Source organism: Meles meles, chromosome 3 (assembly GCF_922984935.1).
Source record: "Meles meles chromosome 3, mMelMel3.1 paternal haplotype, whole genome shotgun sequence".
Lineage (NCBI taxonomy): Eukaryota > Metazoa > Chordata > Mammalia > Carnivora > Mustelidae > Meles > Meles meles.
Window position 1 is genome coordinate 105,266,501 of NC_060068.1, and position 13,524 is coordinate 105,280,024.

General features: G+C 43.6%; 1 protein-coding gene across 1 annotated transcript; it reads right to left on the reverse strand.

Moving 5' to 3' along the window:
* Window positions 1-274: 274 nt before the first annotated feature.
* Window positions 275-13,503, reverse strand: IK (IK cytokine). The gene is made up of 20 exons (XM_045999868.1): window positions 13,364-13,503; window positions 12,727-12,793; window positions 10,522-10,614; window positions 9,775-9,834; window positions 8,426-8,593; window positions 8,140-8,254; window positions 7,595-7,665; window positions 7,450-7,496; window positions 6,397-6,560; window positions 5,016-5,124; window positions 4,613-4,652; window positions 4,194-4,413; window positions 3,921-3,939; window positions 3,148-3,226; window positions 2,571-2,651; window positions 2,258-2,315; window positions 1,055-1,143; window positions 746-854; window positions 541-575; window positions 275-453 (listed from the first exon to the last, which is right to left on the reverse strand). The coding sequence occupies exons 1-20, from the start codon at window positions 13,377-13,379 to the stop codon at window positions 426-428; spliced, it is 1,668 nt and encodes a 555-aa protein (XP_045855824.1). The 5' UTR covers window positions 13,380-13,503; the 3' UTR covers window positions 275-425.
* Window positions 13,504-13,524: the final 21 nt, after the last annotated feature.

Here is a 13,524-nt window from a genome sequence, read left to right on the forward strand (position 1 = left end):
TGAAAGCAGACCCCCAAATGGGCCTAAATGAATCTGACATTTGAGACCAATCATGCTTCTATTCCTCTATCTACCTCTTGCCCATCAGGGAGGTCATTACTTCCTTCTCCACTAGGTGTCCTTATTAGGATCCTTACTGCCTAGGAATCTAAAATCACAGCTCAAGGAAAGCTAATTTTGTGCATGAGCATTTTACACAATCAGTGGAATTAGAAGCCCTTTTAGTGCTTCAGGGGCCCAGGAGGGAAGATGCTCCAACAGAGAAGACATGATAGTAGGTTAGCCAGATTTAATGGAACTAAATGATTATACAATAACATTTTATATACATTGACAAAAAGAGACCTTGCAACTTTTTTGGGAATTAAAGCAAGCACTGGTGAGTCCATCCTTGTGGGGAATCTTTTTGGACTTGGAAATGGAGATTAGTATTTTGGTCTTTTCACTTCAACTCTGCAATGGAAGGAAAAGTGAGTCAGCCTAAGATCAGTACTCTAAGAAATTCCCACAGTGCCCCAGAAGAAGATCGCTGGTGCTCACCCATCAGCCTCCATCTTCTTCCTTTTTTCAATGATCTACAAAAAAGAACAGTTACACCCAACAGTTACGCTGTCAGTCTGATCACCTGAGGCACAAGGCTGACTTCTCTCTTACTTCTTGGCTCTCTACCCCCTGCCTATTCCTTTTATCTGTGGGCCAGTGTCTCCTCCCAGCTGAAGTCCACCCAAGAAGTGATCTCACTTACTGCACTAATCTTCTTCCACTGGCGATCAAGCTCTGCCTTATCATTGGTTTCCTTGAAGCGCCTGGTTTTGCGCCCTTCAGACATCTTGATGCCATACTGGAATGCAGCTCTGAGAAAAATAAAGGACAAATGAGGGAAAGAAGGCACCAGAGGTTGCCTAACAGTACAGAGGTGTTCCCAGATGGCCCTGTTACTAAAGAACCTGCTTAGGAATGTCTCAGCCAGACTATACCCTCAAACCTGGTGAAGGCTAGCCCACTCCATTATCATCCCTCTCCTCACTCCTGGCCATATTTAGTAACGACTCACTTGGGCAAAGCCTCCTTGTTGTTCATATACTCGCTGTATTCCTCCTGGGTATCAAAGTCCCAGCGGCCTAAGGGTCCTTTCTTATTGCCCTGTTGGAAGACAGAATGGGGACAGGGAAGGAAGAGATGTCATGAAAACAGAATTTCAGCCCTTACTAAAGCCATGTTCTCTCACAATCCTGTTTCATTATTCGTAAATCCTACCCTGATAAATAATAATAAATGCTTACTATTTACTTACTATGTACTGGGCATTGTTCTGAACACTAAATACATATTTAATTCTCTCAAACGCTATTAAAAGAGAACCACAGTCCTCTCCATTCGCCTGATGAGTAAACTGGGGCATAAGCAATAAAATAAATTGGCAAGGCCATAAAACTAATAAACGGCAGAACCAGGGTTAAGTAAGTCTCCAAGATGGAAATAAACCAGGCTCAACCACTGCAGTAAAGAGAAACAAGGAAAAAGTAGATGAAATTTCTTTACCATTAATGGTGTTATGTGTCGGGGTTTGAGATTTGTTTTGTTCTGTTGTTTTTTTTTAAGTAGGCTTCACATCCAGCATGGAGCCTAACACAGGGCTTGAACTCAAAACACTGAGATCAAGATCTGAGCTAAAATCAAGAGTCTTTTCGCCTAACTGACTGAGCCACCCAGGTGCCTGGAGAGTATTTTTGTTTTTAAGACTAGCAAAGAACATTTCAATCCTGGCTAGAATAAAATTTGGTTATTTTCTGAACACTGAAATTCCTTCTACCCTTTCTATTTATGCACTAAAGGCTTGCTTACTGTCTACAATGGAAATCAAAACCTGACACTTTGTCAGAAATAAGAAAAAAAAAATCTATTTTTGGGTGCGTGGGTGGCTCAAGTCCCATAATAGGCTCCCAGCTTGGCAGAGTGCTCTTCTCCCTCTGACCTTCTCCCCTCTCATGCTCTCTCTCACTGTCTCTCTTTCAAATAAATAAATAAAATCTTTTGGAAAAAAAATCTATTTTTGGCCTATCTCATTTTGTTTTGTAAAGACACTTCAAAAGTTAAGCTTCCCATGACTCCACAATGCTGCTGCTCTTACTGCTGCAGTTGAAGGAAGGTGAAGGCCCAGAAAATGAGACACCGATCTGTTGGGGGCGGGGGGGAAGGAGGTATGTGCCAAAGAGTAACTGCCCAAGACTCCCCACCCATCCTTCCAATGCCATACCTGGTCCATTTTGCTGTAATCCACCTCCTCATCACTATCCACAGCCATGTCATCCATCCTGAAAAGCAGCAACAGTTCGACAGATGGTGCAGACCCAGACCCCTATGCTTTAACCAGAAACCTTCCCAACTAAGATGCTATATGCCTAAAAATGACCAACGCCCCAACCCGAGACCTCCCACTCAGTGCCTAAAAGAAAAGTTCATCCAAGTAAGAAGTACCCCTTGGTCCCAAGTAATCAGATTTCCACTTCAGCCCCCTCCCCACAACTTGTTCTCCAATCATCCCAGCCTCCCTTGACAGTCTCACGTACGTGGCTGGGTAACACTCGGCATAGCTATTGGACATTCCAAAGAAGTCTCCCAGCTGCTTTTTGTCCTCTGGCTTCTTCAGCATATGCTATGTTAAAGAAAATAATTCTAGGGGTTCCTGGGTAGCTCAGTGGGTTAAGCCTCTGCCTTCGGCTCAGGTCATGATCTCAGGGTCCTGGGATCAAGCCCAGCATTGGGCCTTCTGCTCAGCAGGACACCCTGCTTCCCCCCATTTCTCTGCCTGCCTCTCTGCCTACTTGTGATCGATCTCTCTCTGTCAAATAAATAAGTAAAATCTTTAATTAAAAAAAAGAAAAAAAATAATTCTACCTATAGCAGAAAAGCTTCAAGAAGGAAGGGCTGAGGGCTCAACACCCCAATATGAAAACTTCTAAGGACTTGAGTGGATTCTTTGAGAAATGGGAAAGTCGAAATGATTGCATCCCTGACAAAATTCACTATAAAAGGCAAGAGGCAGGATGGGGGCGGGGGTTGTGGGGAAGCAGGGAGGTAGGTGGAATTAGAAAAAATACAGGGCAAGTTTTCTAGACTCCAGCAACATACTGAAATAAAGGATATGATTCAGTGCCTTCCCAACCAGCAGACCCAGCAAACTTTTCATTGATTGACTTGATCAACTCCTTAGCAGATCCGGGTCCTAAGGGAAAAGAGATCTCTGTTCAGACTGTGAAACAAGGAACTTACCTCTGCTCCCCCTGAAACATACTTTCCAACCTGTTTTCATAAAGTCATTTTTTTAAGCCAAATAAAAAGCTTTCAGCTAACAAAACTTTATTCAAATTCCAACTAATAACGAGCTACTCCAGGGCACCTGGGGGGCTCAGCTGGTTCATCAGCCGGCTCTTGGTTTCCACTCAGGTCATGATTTCAGGGTCATGGGATCAAGCCCTACATCTGGCTCCTGGCTCTGAAGGAAGTCTCCTCGATTTTCCCTCCCACTCCCTCCGCCTCCCCCCCCCACTTATGTGGGCACACGCACACGTGCTCTCTTTCTCTCTATCGGAAGTAAACAAACCCTTAAATAATGAGCTACTCTGGTTGAGATGGGGTTATGTACACAGAATACTGCCAGTTCGACCTCCCTCACATCTTCAGAACCCTGCAGGTGGAGAAACTATATCTAGCAGAGCAAATACGCCCTGCCACTGCCCAGGAAGATTCGGGTAACTCCAGACTCATCTTCTATTTCATGGAGCAAGACATGGATCTTAATGAGAACTCAGATCAGGAAGTCCCATAATCCCAGCCTCTGCCAACTCTGAACTCTAGGACAGCAGCCTCTCAGCCCAAGAAGGCCAGAGCAAATGCAAGATGTCTCACATGTCACCCACCTTTGTCAACGTCCACGGGCTAGAAAGAAACAGAAACTGAAGTGAGTATTGCCATGAGGGATTTGTACTCATCCCTCCCTTGCCTGACTGATCTGTGAATCAATTCCCTACCCACTTCTTGCCTCATTTCCAGGATGCTTCCCACCCTGGATTAGTTGAACCCGCTGCTGCTATGGAGCCCTGAGGCACCTAGATAACAAACAAATCTTGTACCTGGCAGAGCAGACACAGAGATGAGCAGCTCCCCACTTGGTAACCAGGGCCATATCTCACCTCATCATCCACTTTTGGTTTCTCAAAGTAGCTGTGCCTCTTCTTCTCTTCCTCTCTCTCTCGGTCCCGTTCCCTCTCCCGATCTCGTTCTCGCTCCCGCTCTCTGTCACGGTCTCTGTCTCTCTCCCGATCACGATCCCGTTCCCGATATCTCTCTCGCTCCTTGTCCCGAGGCGTCTTGGTTGTGGACGGTACATAATCCCCAATGTCTTCAAATATACTAGAAAAACAGAAATCACTAGCTGCCAAAGTCATACACACTCCTATTTTCCCTGACCATTTCTCCACAGATTCTCACATGTCAAAACACATGTGATCTCCCCAAAATGATCTCCCCAAAAATCTCCCCAAAATGCCAAAGACAAGAAACAGGGAACCCTTTCCTCACACTTAGCAGGTGACAGGGCTAGGATACATACTTCATGTCAGCCTCAGGGGGTTTCTTCTCTTCCATCTTCCCTAAAATATAGAAGGAGTAATGAAGAAAACATTCCTGAGCTGATTCCCACTCAAGGAATCATGGGTGGGAATTCATGCTCTCCAGCTCTGAATGCCCATTAAAATCTGTTTAGAAGGTGGAATAACAAAAGCTCCCCATACTCTCCCTCCTCAAGCTTCAAAGCTGTCCATTGCTTCCTGGGGAGCTTAAGAAGACAGAACCTGTATGTAACCATCTCCTTGTTAGTGCTCCATTGCTCCCATTTTTTTCTGCTTCCCAGGAGCCTCCCAATGTTCTAGACATAAAAGGCTCCAGGAAACCTTGGTTAAACCCTCAGGTGCCCCTCCAGAGTTAAGGTTTCTCTCCCTAACCCTCCAGATTACCTTTATCCTTCTTCTTGAGCTTCTTATTGCGGGTACCCTGCCGCAGGTAGGAAAGGATCTGGGTGAGCTTGCTGATTACAATGTCATTTGTGGTCAGTGTGGTCTGGGCCTGAAAACCCAAAGCAGCAAGGACATTATATCACAGTGCAAGAATCTCCTCATTCATTCACTCATTCATTCACTTAACCAATTCAAGGATAAATTATAATCAACTCGGTGAAAAAAAACAGGGAAAGGAGGTGTCACAGAACGTTCCAGGCACACAGAATGACATATACAAAGGCCTGGGTCAAACTGAATCTAGGTGCACCTGGGTGGCTCAGCTGGTTGGGCATCTGACTCTTGATTTCCACTCAGGTCATGATCTAAAGATCATGAGACTGAGCCTCACACTGGGCTCCGCGATAGGCGTGGAGCCTGCTCCAGACTCTCTCTCCCTCAGCCCCACCCACCCTGCTTACGCTCTCTCTCCCTCTCTCTCTTAAAAGAAATAAAGAGAGAAAGAAGTGAATTGAAAAGCAAGCTGGGATTCACTGGAGAATAAACAGGGAATCATGATGAAAAAGTGGTTCAGGCCAGAAGTTGCCGGGGTTCATATGCCACAACAAAGACTTTACTCTTTAGCCTAATAATGAGAAATCATTGAAAGCTTCTCAAGTGTGGTGAGACAAAAATTCCCATGTTGAAAATATCACACTGGTCATATGTGAAAAATCACAATGTAAAAGGGGATAGGAAGATTGTAGGGGTTATGACTAAAGAGTACAGGGGGGTTGGGACGCCTGGGTGGCTCCGTGGGTTGAGCCTCTGCCTTCGGCTCAGGTCATGATCCCAGGGTCCTGGGATGGAGCCCCATATCGGGCTCTCTGCTCAGCAGGGAGCCTGCTTCCCCCTCTCTCTCTGCCTGCCTCTCTGCCTCCTTGTGATCTCTATCTGTCAAATAAATAAATAAAATCTAAAAAAAAAAAAAAAAAAGAGTACAGGGGGGTTTTCTGAGGGGGTGGAGGTGGATGAAAATTTTTTTATATTGTGTGATGGCTGCATAATTCTATGAATATACTAAAAGCTGCTAAGTTATACATTTTCAAAAGGTGGATTATGTGGCACATGAAAACAACTCAATAAAAAAAAATAAAATACTGAAAAGAAACCAGAGTGAAAGCGAGGAAACAAAACAAGGGCATCTTTTAATAGTTCTAGTCAGACATGACGGCTTCAACTGGAATTTTACTGATAGAAATAGAGAAAAGTGAATGGATTCAACTAACATTTAGTTGGATTCAATTAACATTTAGAAAGTTAAAAGTGGACAGGGCAGAAGGAAGGCAGACTCCCAGGTTTGAGGCCCACCTGACAGGCTCTCAGGACTCAAACCATTTACCTCCATGGTGGGGCAATCGGCTTTGCTGCGGATAAGGGTAGTGGGGATGTCCGTGTCTGCATATTCATCATCCAGGTCTACCACATAGGCCATGCGGCCCGGCAGGAAAAGCTCATTCCGTTCATACGCCTTACTCCTGAAGAGCGTGCGGTAAACATTGCGGCCTACGAAAAGAGGACCAGGAGCAAGCACAGACACTGAGAAACTTCTACACTAACAGCTGCCATTTAGTAAGTGTTTACTCTGTGCCACCACACCAAATACGACTGCCTCAGTCTTCACAAGAGCCCTATAAGGTACACATCATTATCTCCTTTTAAGTTATAAGACTACCAAAGCTGAAAGTGAAGTGATTTACCTCAAGTCACACAGCTACGAAGTGAGAGAATAAAGATTGGGACCCAGTCTATCTAACTCCAAAGCCTGAGCTCTTATACACTCTTTTACATTGTATTCTCAGGGGCACTACGGGCTTCGCATTGTATTAGGCCCTGTGAGGAAGAAGGATGAGGTGTAAAGGGATACTGACAATGATGGAAAAACCAGCTTGGCTACATACTCAATACAACAGGCATGTTGCATATAGTATTTTTAATGGCTCCCATAATCCCATGAGGTGAATTAACCCTATTTTTACAGCGAGACAAACAGGCACTGAGATGTGATGAGTTACCTAATATCACATCCCTAATGCAGTTTCATCACCAGGATTCAAACTCAGGTCTCCGACTGCAAATTCTGAGCTTTTAATCACCAACCATGCTACTTCTTTTAACATATAAGCTACAAGCTGCCTTACTCAATGCATAAGCCACAATCTGCAAGAGCTTCCAACATAAATGAGGAGATAGTAATAATAAAGGAAATGACTAAGTCCACATCTAAGTTCTGGTAGAGTATTCTAAGAGAACTAGCTAACATGGGGGCAAGAAAGAGGAAAAAAGAAAGAGGAAAGCAGTTTGAGGGAAAGGAAAAGCGTATCTTGCTCAGACCATTAAGTTGCCTACAACTGACCTAAAATGCACAACCACTACTGTAAAATTCTGTACTCACCCAAGCGTGTCTTAAATTCAATTTTATTCTCAGGATCCTCATCTTTCCTGAAAAGACAAAAAAAATATTTTCTTTTTTACCAAATGTGTTCCTACTTTAGGTCCCACTTTCCTAAACCCGCCAGCCTTCCCTGGTATTTACTTACTTGGTTTCCTTCTGGGGCTTTTCCATAAGCTCTTCCTCTTCTTTCTCTTTGCTGGCAATCTCAGCTCGTACCTAACAGGAAACCACGTGGGATTCAGACATTTATTCGTTTTACATATGTTTATCTAACACCACTAAATACCACATTGTGCCAGGAACTAAGAACTCAATACTGAGCAAGACAATATAGTCCTTGCCTTAATGGAGCTTACAGCAGAAGAGACAAACAAACAAAATGTGATAACTATGCTATGTGAAATAAAAGAGCTATGCAGAGATACAAGATGTGGGAAGTGAGGAATGGGGTTTAACAACCTCACTTGTTATGGTTAAACCACCATACCTGGGTGATCAGGGAAGGTTTCCTCCGAAAAATAAAATCAAGGCTGAGACTTAAAGGATGAGTACCAATTAGTCCTAATCAAGAGCCACTATTACTCTTCCTATATGGTCTGCGCTGACAGCAGTCTCCCTCCTTCACTGAAAGACCCATACGAGAGGATTCAGCATTCCAGGATTACTCTTTACCCACCCACCATTGCTCACCTTTTGAAGCAGAGCAAAATCCAAACCCTTCACCAAATGGGTGTGTTCCATGTCACCACCCAAGAATTTGGATTCCTGGATCAACTGTCTTCTCTTCTCTGCAGCAGATTTGTCCCTGTATAATGAAAGAAGCCACATTAGAATAGTTATATGTGAGTACCAAGTCCCTCTTGAAATAGCTCAGCCTGGGTTCCAAAGTAAGGAAAAGTATTAACAAGAATTCACACTGTGATTATAGGCCACTGGGATGCTGAGGGAATCCTGCCCTGGCAGCCTGGGTACTCACGCTTCAGCAGTGGGGCCCACAGCCCTGTAGTTAGCTGTGGTACTAATCAGCTCAGTTTCCTCATAATCTTTGTTGACGCCATCTCGCCGTTCCTTGGCACGGTCACGGTACTTCTCTGCTAGTTCTCTCTCTCTCTCAATCTCTTGTTGACGAAGCTTGGCATAATAACTGTGACCGGAGGAAAACAAACGTGTAAGGCTCACGAGCTGCTATCCCAAGGTCAGCAGAATTATTCCTGCCTGTTTTATCCAACTGTCTGGTGAAAGCTCATATACATCCTCATAGAACTGCTGGCCAACTCCAGATAGTCCTCAAAATCAGAATTATACCATCTTCCAGCTCACAGATATACTCTTTCAATGCCACCTTGGAATCTTCCATCTGTCATTTCAGAATTCTTTAATGCCACACAACTGTGTATCACTCAGTCTCTAAAGATATGAGACTTTTCTGTAGGGCAACAGGAAGTTATCTAAATTTTTATCACCTTCCAAATTTCAACTGAAAATCATTCCTGGGCCCCTGGGTGGCTCAGTTGGTTCACCTATCTGCCTTCAGCTCAGGTCATGATCCCAGGGTCCTGGGATCAAATTCCACATTAGGCACCCTGCTTGGTGGGGAGTCTGCTTCTCCCTCTGCCCCTCCCCCCAACTCATGCTCACACTCAAAAAAAAAAAAAGAAAATCATCCCTTGCTGGTCTTCCCCCAGAAGAAATAACAGCAAAACACAAGGCCCAGAAATCTTAATATCTTATAAATAATAATCATGATGATGATGATAATGGCAGATAAGATTTACTGGGTGGTTACAATATGCCAGGTACTGGTGCTAAGTGCTTACATGCACTACCACAGTTGATCCTCATGACAACCTGATAAAAGTTATGAAATCAGGGGCACCTGGGTGGCTCAGTGGGTTGAGCCTCTGCCTTCAGCTCGGGTCAGGATCTCAGGGTCCTGGGATCAAGCCCCACGTCGGGCTCTTTCCTTCCCCCCGCTCTGCCTGCCTCTCTGCCTACTTGTGATCTCTGTCAAATAAATAATAAAACCTTAAAAAAAAAAAAGTAATGAAATCACTCTACTCATGAGAATACGGAGGATTAGACATGTTAGGGAATATCCCCATGGTTATCCAGCTAAGACCTAGAGAGATGAGATTAAAATACTGCACACTGACTCCAAAGTCCTAAATTGCCACTCTGCCTATCGTTCTTCTCCACTAAACCAGAGAACCTCAAGATAATAAAGGAAAACCTTAATCTCCAGCCTCATAGTAACTACTGGCCTCTACACCTTTAAAAAAAACACTGTCCACCTTACAGTCCAACACTCCTTCATCCTTCCTTCACCTTTTCTTTTTTCTCCTTCGTGCAGCTGGATCTTCATCCTCATTGTACTCTCTTGGCATCCTAGAAGAGAAAGAAATTCACTGATAGCAAAATATTGCCACAGCCCCAGAAACGCCCAACATCTGGCTTTGAGGACTGAAGAAAGGCCTAGAATATGGAACAAAGCAACAGCTTCAACCATGCAGAGATCCAGACCAATATTTGTAGGTAAGTGTTTCTAAGCTTTAGAAAGCACCAAAACCGGGCGCCTGGGTGGCTCAGTGGGTTAAAGCCTCTGCCTTCAGCTCAGGTCATGATCCCAGGGTCTTGGGATTGAGCCCCACATCGGGCTCTCTGCTTCGCGGGAAGCCTGCTTTCTCCTCTCTCTCTGCCTGCTTGTGATATCTGTCTGTCAAATAAATAAAATTAAAAAAAAAAAAAAAGAAAAGAAAGCACCAAAATCACCTGAAGCACTATTAAAATTCTATATCCCCCAGTATCTACCTCAGCATCTGAGTTCCCAAGGCTGCAATGGACCCTGAAATCTGCCCATTTAAGCACTAGTGGCATTCTATTAGTACAAGTGGTATGTGTAACATACTCAGATCTTAGCACACTCTAGTCTTCACTGGAGCTTCAATCTCCAGAGAGGGAGAATCAGAATTATAGGCTTCAAAAACGAACTAGCCTTCCAGTTCATATGACATCTAGTTCAGTAGATTCTGTAGGAAGGAGATGGGAGACAGGTTGGAGGACTCCAGAACTTACTCATGGTGACGTGACTTAGAGGGCGGTGCAGAGGTGGGTGCAGCCCTTGGGGTCATGAGAAGCTTCCTGAAGTCTTCATTGGTGAGTTTTGATCTAGAAGGCAAAATTTTTAAAAATTAGTACCCAGTAAGAATCGAAAAAGGAGTATGTTAAAAAACATGGTTAACTTTACTAGAAATCAAGAAAGTACAAATTAAAAAAAAAAAGGCCACTTTTAATGCATCAGAGTGTTGACTATTACAAGGTCTGATAAATCAAGTATGTGTGAGAATTTGTAAAGTGAATATTCCACTGAGAGGCACATAAGTCAGTACAGCAAATGTGAAAGCAATTTGGCTGTATCAAAATTTAAGTGTGTATCTCCTATGACCTAGCAACTCCATTCACCTATATTTAGCTTTGTTAATTATTGGCATAGGAGTATAAAAAGGCGTGTAAAGAAAATTTCAGCTTTTTTTTTTTTAAGATTTTATTTATTTATTTGACAGAGAGGGAGCACACTCGCAGAAGCAGGAAGAGCCAGCAGGCAGAGGGATGGGGAGAAGAGGCTTCCTGCTGAGCAAAGAGCCCAACATGGGGCTTGATCCCAGGACCCTGCGATCATGACCATAGCCAAAGGCCAATGCCTAGCCAACTGAGACAGCCAGGCACCCCACAATTTCAGCTTTGAAAGTAATAAAAACTTGGAAACAACCTAAATGACCATTAACTAAAGACTAGATCATGACAGTGTTTCCCACATGTGCGGCAGACAGCAATGATGGTACAAGAGATAATTTTAATCAGTACAGTGACAAAAACTCACTTCTTGACCAAACTTTTATTGGGTCCATTTGAGTCCTCTTCTGATTCTCTTCCTTGGCCTGCTGTGCCCAGTTTTAGCAAAGAATCCTTCTAAGTGTTCCCAAGGAAGACACTGCTCAAGATTACTGTAACAGGATTAAAGACTACTGCAATAGGGGAGAAGGACTGAAACTCAACTCTGAAAACAAACTGGGACAACTGGGCGTTTATTAAAAAAAAAAAAAATTACTGGGGTGCCTGGGTGGCTCAGTGGGTTAAGCCTCTGCCTTCAGCTCAGGTCATGATCTCAGGGTCCTGGGATCAAGCCCGGAATTGGGCTCTCTGCTCAGCAGGGAGCCTGCTTCCCCCTCTCTCTCTGCCTGCTGCTCTGCCTACTTGTGATCTCTCTCTCTCTCTGTCAAATAAACAAACAAAATCTTTAAAAAAAATTATTAAGAGGAACTTGGCTAACCATTAAGGGTAGGGAAAAAGGAGTTTGACTTGATCTATTGATTACTTAAGGGGACTCTCCATAAAATGGCTTAACAGCATTCTTTGCTTAAACTGAACCTAATAGGCCTAATCAAAAATGGATCCTAGAGAAGCTTGATGAAAGTCTAGTCAAGGCAGAAGTCCTTGGGGTGTCTGGGTGGTTCAGTCGGTTGAGTGTCTGACTCTTGGTTTTGGCTCAGGATGTGATTTCCAGGTCCAGAGATCAAGGTGTAGCACATCAAGCCTGCACCAGGTTCCACACTCACTGGGGAGTCTGCTTCCCCTCTCTTTCTGCCCCTCCCCACTGCTCACACACGCTTACTTTTTCTCGCTCTGAGATAAATGTTAAAAAAAAAAAAAAAAGAAAGAAAGAAAAAAAAAGGGAGGAAGTCTTTGTCACTTACATGAAAATAATTTTTAAGACCATGAGTGGAGAAATTAAGCAAGTAGCAAAATGATATAATATATAATACAATGTCACTTAAATTTAATACTTCAACTTACAAAATAATAATATATCTTCCTTAGACCTACATATATGCATATAAATGGATTTTTTTCTAAGTAGAAAAAAGACACATATGAAAAAGGAAAAGGAACAGTGGTTACCTCCAAGAAAGGGACTGGAACTGGGGATGTTACCAAAAAGAATATTACTCTTACTTCTACTTTAATTTTCTACAAGGATCAATTCCTGTATCATGTATAATTAAACATTAACTTTAAAAACTCCCACCCTCCCAGCCAGAACTTCCCCTCTAATATTCTTATGCCGTCGACCTTATCCAGCTAAAGTTCAGAGATAAAGGCTCATGAGGTACAATTTTTTTCACCATCCTTGTTGACAATACATTTATAATTCCTTCACCATTTCCACATCACTCTATTCATCCCCAGTTGATACACTTAGTCCTATACTGAAATACTCACTGGTGGAAGGAGTGAGGATCATCCACATCGTGGCCATCTGGAGCCAAAGGGTTGGAGAAAGGCTCGCCTTAAAATAAGTTTAAAAAAAAAAAAAAAAAAAAAAACCTTGCATTAGTTTAATAAATCTATTTCGTGTCAGTTCCTGCGCAAAAGTTGGGACTATATTAGTGAACAATACTGATGTTTCCACGTCAAACTGCTCCCATTCTAGTGAGGAAGAAAGGCAAAAGCAGCAACAGTTGACCACACAAAGTAGTAAGTACCCAAGTGAGAAAATACAAGGAACTCTTGGTTCAAAGGAGGGGGCCCCAAAACGGCGCTGGAAGATCAACAAATACTTCCGGAAAATGACAACCAAGATGCTGCGATTAAGATAAACTGGAGCGACCCAAGATTAAGTGCGGGCTGTACGGGCTACTTCACAGACAATACACACCCGTCGTCACTTGGGGCTAGGGCAAAGCTTAGAGACAACAGTCCGGAGCTGCCCGGCTTCATTTGATACCAAATGAAATACCAAAATCGCCAGATTTCCACCGTCACACCACCCACAAAGGGCTTAAACTCTGACGCGAAAACAACACTCCAGGTGTCCCAAGTCCTGTAGGTAATAAAGGGCAAATGACCCGAGCCTTACTGTCTCGCTCTGGCATTTCGTCTGCGGTGTTTCAACGCCAGCAGGAACTGAAGCTCCAAAAACAACACAACCAGGACAAGATTTTTCCCACGATGCACCTCAGGAACAATCCCACAGTGCTTTGCGCTCCGTAACCCGTCCGCCTCCTCCCACTCGCGGAG